This window comes from Brachyhypopomus gauderio, chromosome 12 (assembly GCF_052324685.1).
Source record: "Brachyhypopomus gauderio isolate BG-103 chromosome 12, BGAUD_0.2, whole genome shotgun sequence".
NCBI lineage: Eukaryota > Metazoa > Chordata > Actinopteri > Gymnotiformes > Hypopomidae > Brachyhypopomus > Brachyhypopomus gauderio.
In genome coordinates, this window is record NC_135222.1 from 1698029 (window position 1) to 1711578 (window position 13550).

Genomic DNA, 13550 nt, shown 5'->3' on the forward strand with positions numbered 1-13550 from the left:
ATTTGGAGGTGTTGGGGAGCAGGAGGATTCTTGTCTTGCTTTGGAAGGTGTACCGGTAGAGATTTCCCAAGGCAGTGGTTCCCAAAGTGGGGGGCGCGCCCCCTAGGTGGGGCGCGGAGCTATTGCAGGGGGGGCGCGGAGCTTGGAAGTAAAACGGGATGCACCGATTCCGATATTAATATCTGAAACAATTCTAGATCGGGTATCGGTGACAATGTGACCGATCCATAAAAACAGATCTATTCAGTCTAATTCTATGCTTGTATTGCTTGCTTTTCGGAGTTAGTTCAACCTTAAATATCCACTCTGTCCCGGATAGAAGTGAACCTGGACAGTTAACAGTGAACAGTTAACAGTGAAACGCGAAGCACACAGAGGAGAGGTGAATCACTGACTCGTACTCACGCTGGTGCTATTCCACTTAGTCCGTTTATTTGCTGGTTGACCAAATTAAACCTGGGCTCCAGCACTACTTGACTGTTCATACATGAACTGGTGAGTTGCCCAAAGCTCATTGAATGCGTTACTTACAGAAATGAAATAATGATAAAATAAAGAGCAGTGGTCTGAGTCAACAATATTCCATACGCGCACTCAACTCGCTCCCTTAAAGAGACAGTACACATATTTCTGGCCGTTACATGCTTTGTGCTCTGCGTGATGTCTGCGCTTGCAAACTAGCCGCATATGAATTGCTGTTTCTCTTATTTCATCTCCTTATTTATTTTAAATTATATTTAGAATTCTTGAACCATTTAAAAGGTTTCTTGCAGTTTATTTTTTTCATGTTTGACCAAAGTTGTGAACCTATTGTTTTTGTAAGTTTCAGGTTCTTTGGTATTATTTATTTTACATTCAATGTTATATTCATAATTTCACTGACTGAACAAATGCAAGTTGTGTTGTTTTTACATGTTTTTGTGTGTGTTTAAGTGTGCTATACTGGTACAGAGTTTTCAATAAACTTCTAATTCAGTATGTCTGTGTTTAAAAAAAAAAATGTTTTAAGTCGATTCAGCACAGTTTTACTCTATCGCCGATACTAAGCCTCAGATATCTGAATCGGTATCGGAAGTGAAAAACGTGAATCGCAAAAATATTCTCATCTACTAAAGGGGGGCACGGCAGAAAAAGTTTGGGAACCACTGCCCCAAGGTATGGCGTTAATGCAGCAGCAAGACCTTGATATCGGCCTTTTGTATCGGCAGGCCCAGGGCAACGTTGATGCGGGTGAGGTGTCAGGGCAGGATTTTGTTATTAAGGATGGAGTATTGTACAAAAGTGAAGGAGCTAGTTCTAGGATGGTGGTCCCCTTGGAGGCTCGAAAGATAGTTCTTGAGTTGGGCCATTCCATACCTTGGGCAGGCCGTTTGGGCAAACATAAGACTGTGGGCAGGATCATACGGTACTTTTACTGGCCAAACATGGCAAAAGACATCGCTGAGTTTTGTAAGACGTGCCCAGAATGTCAGAAGACTGCTAACAGGTCCCCTCCTAAGGTCCCCTTAGAACCGCTTCCGGTTGTGGGTACTCCCTTTGAGCAGTTGGGTATGGATGTTGTAGGCCCCCTTGAGCGTAGCAAGTCTGGAAATAGGTTTATGCTTGTGATTACGGATTATGCTACAAGATATCCTGAGGTGTTTGCTCTTAAAGCCGTCAAGGCTAGGACTGTTGCCATGTGTTTGATCCAGTTGTTCTCGCACGTCGGGTTCCCCAAAGCTATAATAACGGATCAGGGGTCAAATTTTATGTCAAAACTCCTCAAGCAGGTGTATGGGTTGTTAGGTATTAAGAGGTTACGCACCACGCCTTATCATCCGCAGACGGATGGCCTGACTGAACGTTTCAATCAAACTCTCAAGCAGATGCTGCGCAAGTTTGTGGATGAGTCAGGCGCGGATTGGGACAGTTGGCTTCCTTACCTCCTCTTTGCCTATCGCGAGGTGCCACAGGCCTCAACGGGATTTTCACCGTTCGAGCTGCTTTATGGACGTGAGGTGCGGGGCCCTCTGGCACTGTTGAGGGAGACTTGGATGAGTGAGGAGGACCCACCTGTGCGGAACACCCTCACGTATGTGTTACAGATGCGTGAGCGGCTGAAGAACATGGCCGAATTGGTGCGGCAGAATCTGGAGCAAGCCCAGCAGCGACAGAAGTTCTACTACGACCACAAGGCTCATGCTCGCAGTTTCAAGGTCGGGGACAAAGTGCTGGTGATGTTGCCAAGCGACACCAGTAAGCTGTTAGCCAAATGGCAAGGCCCTTTTGAGGTGACCCGGAAACTGGGGTCGACTACTTATGAAGTCAGTGGGCCGGGTTCGAAGCGTTCCAGACGAGTGCTGCACATCAACCATCTGAAGGAGTGGAGGGAACGGCCAGGTACGAGTGTGGAGGCGCTGCTGATCCGGCGGGTGCAGGAAGAGGATGAGGTTGAGGAGCAGTACCTACCTTCACCAACAGAGGGCACCCTTGACCTTAACCATCTCTTCCCTGAACAGCAGGCGGCCATCAGGCACCTATGTACACCCACCCTGTTCAAGGAGCAGCCCGGACACACTCAGCTCGTCAGTCATCACGTTACCCTGTGTGAGGGGGCGGCTCCTCGCTGCATGAGTTACAGGATACCGGAATGACTTCTGGTCGGGCTGCGGAAGGAAACTGACCAGATGCTGGCCCTGGGGATCATAGAACCATCACATAGTGAGTGGTGTAGTCCGATAGTCCTAGTTCCGAAGAAGGACGGTAGTCTTCGGTTCTGTGTTGATTTTAGATATTTAAATTCAGTGTCAAAGTTTGATTCCTATCCTACTCCTAGAATTGATGATATCATTGATTCCCTTGGTTCAGCAAGATGGGTGACAACTTTAGATTTGGCAAAGGGATACTGGCAAGTCCCACTGAGTGACTCGACCAGAGAACTCACTGCGTTCCGTACCCCTTGGGGCTTGTTCCAGTTTTCAGTTATGCCGTTTGGGCTCCATGGCGCCGCTGCAACCTTTCAAAGACTGATGAATCAGGTGCTGGAGGGTACACAGGGTTACGCGGCCGCTTATCTTGATGATGTAATTGTGTACAGTGCATCTTGGGCGGACCATCTACAACATTTGAGTGAAGTCTTCAAGAGGATTGAGAGGGCAGGCCTTACTATCAACCCGGCTAAGTGTACCATCGCTGAGAAGGAGGCGGAGTACCTGGGGTATGTTATTGGGGGTGGAGTGGTCAGGCCGCAGGTGCAGAAGTTGGAGGCTATCCAGCAGTGTCCTTTACCCCAGACTAAGACCCAGGTACGGTCCTTTCTAGGCATGGCTGGCTGGTACAGGGGGTTTGTGCCAAACTTCGCCGATAGGGCAGCCGCCCTTATAGACTTGACCCGGAAAAGTTCCCCAGTGCATGTTCAGTGGACTGAGCCAGCTAAGAAGGCTTTTGAGGACATTCGGAGCGCCCTTTGTAATGAACCTGTTTTGTATTGTCCTAACTTTGGAAAGACATTTGTTTTGCAGACAGATGCTTCCGATACAGGTTTGGGGGCGGTGCTCCTGCAAGGTGACCCAGGCGAGAGACATCCAGTGGCGTACATCAGCCGGAAGCTCTACCCGAGGGAGGTGCGGTACTCAACCATTGAAAAGGAGTGCCTGGCGGTGAAGTGGGCCCTCGACGCCTTCAGGTACTACCTCCTTGGCCGTGAGTTCCGGTTGGAGACGGACCACCGGCCCTTGCAGTGGATGGACCGCATGCATGACTCCAATGCGAGAATTACCAGGTGGTACTTGGCCATGCAGCCGTTCCGATTCACCGTCCGCCATATTCCTGGGAGGGATAACGCCATTGCTGATTTCCTCCCCCGCCTGCCGACGTGAGACAAGAGGTGGGGGGGGGGGTGTGTGACGGTCGTGGACGGACCGCACATTTACTCCATCTTTTCCCTTTTTATTTCACGCACACACACATACACATACACACGTATACGCACATGCTCATACGTTTGCTCACATGCTGATGTTGGCTTTCAGTTCCCCAAAGGCGCTGGATGGAAGTGCTGCTCAGAAACGCTATGAGCTAATCGGCAACCGAGAGACCTTTGTCCCGCTATGGACTGCGGCGGAATGAACGAAATATTTAAAATGAAAAGAGGACGCTAGACAAATTGTTCCAATGCTTGTCTTTTATTGTGCTTACAAAGTTATTGGTGTTTCTTTTAGGTACAAAAAGAGAAAATAACGAGAGTTCATACCACTGTTTGTTCTGCAGGGGCGGTGGACTTGCGGGCGGCAAAAAAAGGGGTTGGCGAGGAACAAAGGCCTGTTTATTTGTTCCGGCCGGAAACGGTCCGGTTCAGCTTGCCGAAATGTCAGGGGGTTGACGGAGATGGGTTGTGGCTGAAGGGTCGTTTCTTAACACTGGAGCTCCTGAGATTTCAAGGTTCTGAGGACATCACCCCTCCTTCTCCTGCCCAATTAGCAGGACCATACACATGTTAATTTCAGAGCAAGACAGGAGCAGAAAGACAGGCAGGAGCTCTGTGGCAGGAGCTCTGTGGTGCACCAGGTCTAGTCTGTGTGCAGTCTGTGTGCACCAGGTCTAGTTTGTAGTCTAAAATAAATAAATAAAGTTTAGCCCTGTTTCGGCGTTATGTGTGAAGCGCTACATATTGACATAAGTATTATTTAGAGCGGTGAACCATTATCATTAGCGTGGTATTGGCGTTATGTATGAAGCAAGCGTCCCAGATTTTCTTGTGTATGCACTTCAATAGCGCCACACATTTACATGGCTGAACCAACCATTATCACGGGTCCATATTGTTCCCGTGAAACACATTATCATTAGCGTGGTATTGGTGTTATGTATGAAGCAAGCGTCCCAGATTTTCTTGTGTATGCACTTCAATAGCGCCACACATTTACATGGCTGAACCAACCATTATCACGGGTCCATATTGTTCCCGTGAAACACATTATCATTAGCGTGGTATTGGCGTTATGTATGAAGCAAGCGTCCCAGATTTTCTTGTGTATGCACTTCAATAGCAGCAACAAAGTAATAAAGGTATAGTAAAGTAATATTTATTTTTACATTTACTTATTTTTACTCATACAGCATAGTAACATAATATTTTTTTGCAGTGTTTATGCTTGTGTTTGACTGATATTTCGTTTGTGTAAATAAGATATTTCGTTCGTGTAAATAACTTAGCGTCATTTATTTATTTTTACTCATACAGCATAGTAATATATTTTTGCAGTGTTTATGCTTGTGTTTGATATTTCGTTCGTGTAAATAAGATATTTCGTTTGTGTAAATAACTTAGCGTCATTTATTTATTTTTACTCATACAGCATAGTAATATAATATTTTTTGCAGTGTTTATGCTTGTGTTTGACTGATATTTCGTTTGTGTAAATAAGATATTTCGTTTGTGTAAATAACTTAGCGTCATTTATTTATTTTCACTCATACAGCATAGTAATATAATATTTTTTGCAGTGTTTATGCTTGTGTTTGACTGATATTTCGTTTGTGTAAATAAGATATTTCGTTTGTGTAAATAACTTAGCGTCATTTATTTATTTTCACTCATACAGCATAGTAATATAATATTTTTTGCAGTGTTTATGCTTGTGTTTGACTGATATTCACGGATTGCCGTGAACCATTATCACGGGTCCAATCACCTTTTATTGTTCCCGTGTATGCAGGGGATTAGCCCGGTTTCGGTTTCGGCGTTATGTGTGAAGCGCCACCTATTATAATAAAGTATAATTAGTATGCGCTGTTGTGGGTGTGTTCTTCAGAGTCATGATAAAAGCTGAAACCCAAAGGCAGGCGACTTACATTTTCCCTACTATCCTGTGTGGAGACGACGCAAAACACCATGGCAAGACAGAGGACGTTCACCGGTCAAGAAGTTGCGGCTTTGCTGACCAACGAGGACTGCTGTGAGTCCGATGCGGGAGAAGGACCCTCCTGTTTTTTGACCAGCGATTCATCCGATGAAGAAAGAAGCAGTACATCGGATGAGGTACAACAGAGCCCTCCAAGGAAGAGACGGACACAGGCTGACACCACACCTGCACCAACCGTACGGGCAAAAGATGGAACTGTTTGGGAGAAGGTTGGCATCGCACGCTCTCGTGTCAGCAGCTGTTCGCCTAATTCAACATTTGTTGAGCCGTCCGGGCCTACAGAGCATGCAAAGGTATAGTAACTTCATATTTCTTTCCAGTGTTTCTGCTTGTGTTTGAATGATATTTAGTACGTGTAATTTACCTAGCGTCATTTGTTTACTTTTACTAATACAGCGTAGGATCACAAGCAGACTGCAGAGTTTTCTGTGTTTGCTCGACATGGAGATGCTGCGAATCATCACAGACTGCACTGTCCATGAAGCCCGCAGAACAGACAGCAGCTGGAGTTTGTCGGTCAGCGAGTTTATGGCATTCGTAGCAATCCTATTTCTACGAGCAGTCCTCTGTCCAGTTGGAGCGATGTCGGACTGTTGGTCGGCAATGTTCGCTGTGCCTTCGATCCAGGAGACAATGGCACGGGACCGCTACCAAGAAATCATGCGGTACTTGCGCTTTGATAATAAGGACACCCGTGCGGAGCGTGCAAAGAGCGACAGATTTGCTGCGATTTCGGACATCTGGCAGCGATTTGTGAACAACTGCATTTTGTGCTATACCCCAGGCAAGGAACTGACAGTCGACGAGCAGCTGTTTCCGACCAAGGTTCGCTGTCCATTCACCCAGTACATTGCCTCAAAGCCGGACAAGTTTGGAATAAAGTTTTGGGTTGCTTCTGAGTTGAACACAAAGTACATGTGCAACGCCATTCCATACCTTGGAAAGGACCCCGATCGTCCCAAGGGGGAAAGAGTGTCCGAGAATGTGGTGATGAAGCTTATGAAGCCATACCTGGGCAAGGGCAGAACTGTAGCCACAGACAATTTTTTCACATCTCTTTCCCTGGCTAAGAAGCTGCTGGAATGCAACACGACTCTGCTTGGGACAATGAACAAGATTCGCCGAGAAGCCGTGAGAAGTTGTCAACGGAGGTGTACAGATCCGATGATGCGCTTCTGACGGTGTATGCCTCCAAGCCCAACAAAACAGTTTGCGTTCTGAGCACTATGCACACGCACGTGGAGATTGCAGACGACCGCAAAAAGAAGCCAAACACTGTGACGGACTACAACCGGACGAAGGTATGCATGTGTTGGCATTGATAAATCAATTTATCATACATGAATGAATTTATTCAAAATATAACATGTACTTCTTTGTATTTGTTCTTTGCAGTGCGCCGTTGACATCATGGACCAGAAGGCGCGTGCATACACAGTGCGTGCAGGAACACGCCGGTGGCCCGTTGCAGTGTTTTATAACATACTTGACCTGGCAGCGATGAACGCGCATGTTTTGTACACGGCATGTACGGGGTCCACAGAGAGTAGGAGAGTTTTTATGTGTACTCTTGCTGAGGAACTCCGTCTTCGTTTCCTACAGGAAAAGGAGTTGAAGAGAACGCCACGTCCTTCGCCTGCTCCTGGAAAGAAGACTACGTGTCAGGTGCAGACAAACTGCAACCGGAACCACAGCATAACCCTGTGCGCTGCATGCGGCAAGTACACCTGTCGCAAGTGTAGGGCAGAGTGTCCCTGGCTGTGTGGCAACTGTGTACCTAAAAGTACATGAAGGTACGTCGATAAGTATATTTATATATATATGAATGAATTAATGTTTCAATTTATATAGCGCCTTATCTAAATACCCAAGGCGCTTTACAATTGTTAACATAGCTACGTTACAGACAACCAATCACACACACATATATATACACACACACTATTATTTGAACATAACCAAAAATCTCTTCTCTTTCTGTTCCACAGTCGCACATCATGAAACCCGGTGTCACGGTCTGCCCCGCATCTCCTGCCATTTCATGTCTGTTTCCGTGTTAGTCCTCTGTTTATTTCTCGTCGTGGTTGCTGGTTATTTTTCTCATGGTTGCTGGAATTGGATTCCCGTTCTGTTATGACCCATGCCTGTGATATTTTCACAGAATCAATTTATACATGAATGAATTCGTTCTAAATATAACATGTACTTCTGTGCGTGCATACACAGTGCGCGCAGGAACACGCCGGTGGCCCGTTGACCTTGGCAGCGATGAACGATGAACCTGCCGCAAATGTAAGAAAGAGGGTCCCTGGCTGGTACACATGAATAAATTCGTTCAAAATATAACATGTACTTTGTTCTTTGCAGTGCGCCGTTGACAGACATCATGAAGGTGCGTGCATACACAGTGCGCGCAGGAACACGCCGGTGGCCCGTTGCATGCGGCGAGTACACCCTGGCTGTGTAGCAACTGTTGGCTACAACTACATGAAGGTACGTTGATAAGTAGGCCTACATACGTAACACCACATATGTTACGTATTTTTGTCTTCTGAAAGATTTTATTCAAAATGTAAGGTGTACCTTGAATTGTTCTCCACAGCATCAACGCGTGTGTTGCATGCGGCAAGTGCATCTGGCGAGTACACCCTCAACTTCAAGACACCCTCAACTTTCTTGACATTCCACTTCAAGAAACCCGGAATAGACATCCATGTTTGATCAAAATAAAGTTGTTTTACAGCACATGAATTTGTTCTTCCTGTCTTTTCCTCTCCTTTTCCAGTCTGCTGTTTAGATCACAACATTTATCAGCCATATATATAATTGCGCCATATAATTTCTTAGCTTTTCAAACGCGAATTCAAACGCGGAAACAGAAAGTGTAACAAATATTATATAGTGTAGTAAATATACAAAGAGCTTCAAACAATATATAAAGAGGTTCAAACTATTTTATTTGTTTTTATTGTTTGACGGGACTCATTTGAGAAACTGTCGTCTCTACGTGCGCTTGAATTGTATCTTTTGAAACACGAGTCTACAAAATTTCCGCTGTTTGTTGTAGGATCGGTAACATATACAGTCTGCTTGTTTGTAACCAAGTTTTTCGTGAAGTATCACGTTTGGTGCTTTGTATGAGCTTGGAGGTGAGCCGCTTGTGCTTTGGCAGGCGTATGAGCTGGGGGTGAGACGCTTTCACCGCATTACCAAGACAATGGGCGTTAATCTCTTCACAGCAGGGGAGTGGGCTACATGGACCTTACTAAGCCTTGCGAAAATTTTCGCGGCCGTCGGGTTCCTAGTGTTAAATGTTGGCTGTAATGTTAGATTTGGATTTTCATTCATGTAAATTGTGTTTTAAATTGTGTGTAATGTTTTACTGATGCATCAGAGTCTGTCTAATGTATGTTTGGTCAGGTGAATGTTAAGTGTTCCCCTATTGTGTAGGAATGGTGCTGGCCACCTTCTTTATATGTGTAGTCTGAGTCCTATGTGAAGGCCAAGCATTTGATCTTGTATAGGGACCGACCCTCTTTTTGAATTCCGCTGCCATAGTGGTTTCTGACTCTTGGAGAGAGACTCAGCAAGTTGAGATTTTTGAATAGTATGTTTCTTTTGAGATGTTGATGCTTGATTATTGTTATTATTTTTGAGTAATTATTTGCACAAATATTCACTTTCTAAAAGAAAAATAATAAAAAGAAGAGAAAAAGAGAATTTTTGCTTGGACTTTGTGCTCCCTCTGCTATCTTGGCCTGATCCACTTTGCATTTTTTGCAAGTGCTCGTCCAATCCTTCACATAGGTTGTGTGCTTGTGTTTCATTGTTGTGTTCCCCATCATTGGTAGCCATTGGTGTTTGTTACCTCGTCGTCTGTTTAATTGTTTTGTTTATGCTGTAGTTCACTTCTTCCTTGTTGCCCTGTAGTCATTGCTTCTCCTGTGTAATGCACACGGAAAGTTTGGTGCGGTTCCTGCAAAAGCACAAGCCATACAGACAAAGCCTGCAGAAAGAAAGAGCGCGTGCAAAGCTATAAGTGCGCTCGTGCTGGAGATAGCGGCAGTCGTGCAGCGAGTGGTGGAGAACGGATCGGCGCGCGGAGACCCGCGGGAAACGACACCACATTCCGGGCGGAGACCGACGACACCTGCAAGCCAGCGCAGCAGCGGCAGATCGAGGAAAAGAGGCTGATCGTCGACACAGGCGCGACATCCCACATGCTGAACGACAGAAGCCGGTTCAAGACCTTCGACAGCACATTCAAACCGGAGAGCCACAGCATGGAACTGGCCGACGGGAGGCGGACATTCGGTTTGGCGGAAGGCAGAGGAGATGCACAGGTGTGTCTCATCGACAGCGATGGACAGAGATGTACAGTGACTCTTAAGAACGCCCTGTACATCCCTTCATTTCCACAAGAACTTTTCTCCGTAAAGTGTGCCACTGCACATGGTGCCAAAGTACTCTTCAAGGAAGGTAATGATGTTCTTATGTCACCTAATGGCACAAGGTTTAACATTCAAGTGTGCAACAGAATGTTTGTACTTACAAAACAGAGTGTGATGAAAATGATGTGTGCAATGTTAGCCATGATATCCAAACCTGGCACGAGATTATGGGGTATTGTAACTATGATGATATACTAAGACTCCAGGATGTAACCGTAGGCATGCACATTAAAGGTGCAAAGCGTAAGCCTGACAAAGAATGTCATGTGTGTATAGAGGGGAAGTTTACTCAGACGAGAAACAGAAATACAACTGACAAGGTGAAGACACCACTTGAGTTGGTGAATACTGATCTAGCTGGTCCAGTGACCAATGGTTCAATTGATGGTTACAAGTATATGCAATCTTTTACAGATGTGGGCACAGGAGTAGTTTTCACATAATTTCTCAAAGCAAAGAGTGATGCCGTACAGGCTACTGAAAAGTTCCTGGCTGACTTAGCGCCTTATGGTAATGTGAAATGCATTTGCTCAGACAACGGGACAGAGTTTACTAACAGAGAGTTTAAGGCCTTTCTGAGAAAGAACAAAATCAGACACGAGACGTCCTGCCCTTACTCCCCACACCAGAACGGGATAGCTGAGAGGGAAGAGCGCACTCTATTTGAGATGGCGAGGTGTAAGCTTATGGACAGCAACTTACCTAAGAGCCTATGGCATTATGCTGTTCAGGAAGCAGCCTACGCCAGGAACCGATGCTTTAACAAGCACACCGGCACAACACCGTACACAGCACTGACAGGGAAGAAGTGTGATCTAGCCAAGATGCACAAATTCGGGTCAGAATGCTACGCGTACCAACAAGACAGGGGTAAACTAGATCCAAGGTGTGAGAAGGGACTCTTCGTAGGGCATGACAAGGGCAGCCCTGCTTTCCTAGTTTACTACCCCACCAAGGGAAAAGTGCAGAAGCACAGACTGGTCACGTTTATCACAAAGACCACGTGTGAGAGCGAGACTCAGACTCAGGACCTAGGATTTGACCCCATTATAAGTAGTGAGAAGACAGACACATCTCAGCCCAGTACTACGAGCACAGACATACAGACAGACAGTCCACAATCCCCAGGAGACCATGGCGAGGAGCACCACAGGGTGACGCCACAGGTCTCAAGCAGTGGGAGATACCCCACTAGAGAGCGTAAACCCCTGAGTTATCTTAGTGACTATACTCAGGAAGATAATGTTGATGATGATAGTACACTCACCAGTGTTGACTATTGCTACCGAGCAGTGTGTGGTGTGCCACTGACCTTTAAACAGGCTATGGCATCACCACAGGCAGGTGAATGGAAGAGGGCAATGGACGAGGAGATACAGTCACTGGAAGAAAACCAGACCTTTACTCTGACCAAATTGCCAAAGGGCAGAAAAACAGTGGGAGGAAGGTGGGTATACTCTATTAAAGAGGGTGGTGATGGACGTGAACAGTACAAGGCCAGATTTGTGGCGAAGGGATATAGCCAGAGAGCGGGGATAGATTACGGCGAGACATTCTCCCCCACGGCCAACATGGCCAGTGTGCGTGTAGTCATGCAAAAGGCAGCCCAAGAAAATCTAGCACTACATCAAATGGATGTAAAGACGGCGTATCTACATGCACCCATAGACCGAGACATCTATATGGATCAACCAGAAGGTTATGAGAAAGTGGGAGAAAACCTAGTGTGTAAACTAGAGAAGTCCATTTATGGTCTGAAGCAATCAGGGCGTAACTGGAATGAGATGTTACACAGATGTTTGATAGATGACAACTTCATGCAGAACCCAGTGGACCATTGTGTCTACACTAAAGAATCTGAACAGGCAGGGAAGGTGATAATTGTCATTTGAGTGGATGATCTTATCATAGCGGCGAACAACACATGTAGTTTAGAGCAAGTGAAGGCAATGTTTTCCACCAGGTTTAAGATGAAGGACCTAGGCAGGCTGAAGCACTTTCTAGGCATAGACTTCAGCCAATCTGACGATTGTATAACAATGTCACAACAGAGGTATTTTGAAAGGATTCTCAACCGATTTGAGATGCAGGAGTGAAGAACACGTGAGACACCATGTGACCAAAAGGTTTACTACACTGATGATGCACCTAAGATGGCTGATGTAAGGAAATACAGGGAAGCTGTAGGTAGTCTCATCTACTTAGCTACTTGTACGAGACCTGATCTATGTTTTGTGGTAGGTAAATTATCACAACATTTTGCAAATCCCACAGAGGAAAATTGGATTACAGTAAAACATGTACTGCGTTATCTAAGAGGTACCACAGACAAGCAGCTGACTTTCAGGAAAAGCAGATGGTTTAGGCCTCCGCGCATACAGTGACGCAGATTGGGGGGCAGACACAAGCGACAGACGGAGCACGTCTGGCTACTGTGTGAGCATGAGCAAAGGCAGCTCACTGGTATCTTGGAGAAGCAAAAAGCAACCCACAGTAGCATTATCGACATGCGAAGCCGAATACATGGCTTTAGCGCTAACAATACAGGAATGTATCTATTTAGAGCAGTTACTGAAGGGTATGGATTCCTATGAATATGCTCAAACTGTTGTTCATGAGGATAACCAGGGCACTATTGCACTTGTGAAAAACCCTGTGTGCAGACAAAGGTGCAAGCACGTGGACATCAAGTATCATTTCATAAGGTCAACCATTAAAGAAGGAAAGATGACACTTGTTTACTGTCCTACAGATGAAATGATAGCAGATGCTATGACCAAGCCTGTCTCAAAGGTTAAATTGATTAAATTTTCGGGAGTCATGTTTGGTACAAGTGTCTGATGAATTGTAAATGTGTTAAGTACTGTATGTACTGTAAACATTTGATTTATTTCTGGGTTTATTCTGATTGTTAAAAACTGTACAGGATACAAGTCACTCATAAGTGGGAGTGTTGACGTGTATGATTGACTGATGTATTCTGTAATGTATATAAGTTCACACCACAAGGGGGGGTTATCGACTTAATGATTGTACCATGACTGGTGAAGCCACGCCCTCATACACATATATATGTATGTACTGCACTTGATGCTCTCTCTTGGCCTTCTCCCAACGTGATAGCAGTTAGAGTGATTTGTTATAGCGATTTGTTCATTAAAATGAATATGCCCTAGAGGCAGAGGAAAAATATTTC

The 13550-nt window shown here is 45.5% G+C and overlaps 1 protein-coding gene across 1 annotated transcript; it reads left to right on the forward strand.

The window, feature by feature from the left end:
• The first annotated feature begins 5599 nt into the window (after positions 1–5599).
• Positions 5600–6991, forward strand: LOC143528486 (uncharacterized). The gene is made up of 3 exons (XM_077024178.1): positions 5600–6196; positions 6300–6568; positions 6688–6991. Exons 1-3 carry the CDS (start codon positions 5873–5875, stop codon positions 6800–6802), a joined length of 708 nt encoding a protein of 235 aa, XP_076880293.1. The 5' UTR covers positions 5600–5872; the 3' UTR covers positions 6803–6991.
• The last annotated feature ends 6559 nt before the right edge of the window (positions 6992–13550 follow it).

Bases quoted from the DNA above. Each gene is read 5' to 3' on its own strand.
- LOC143528486 (XM_077024178.1), top strand. From the start codon at position 5,873: ATGGCAAGACAGAGGACGTTCACCGGTCAAGAAGTTGCGGCTTTGCTG. The intron at 6,197-6,299 runs GTATAGTAACTT...TTACTAATACAG, and splicing joins GGCCTACAGAGCATGCAAAG to CGTAGGATCACAAGCAGACT. The intron at 6,569-6,687 runs GTACTTGCGCTT...GCTATACCCCAG, and splicing joins CGCTACCAAGAAATCATGCG to GCAAGGAACTGACAGTCGAC.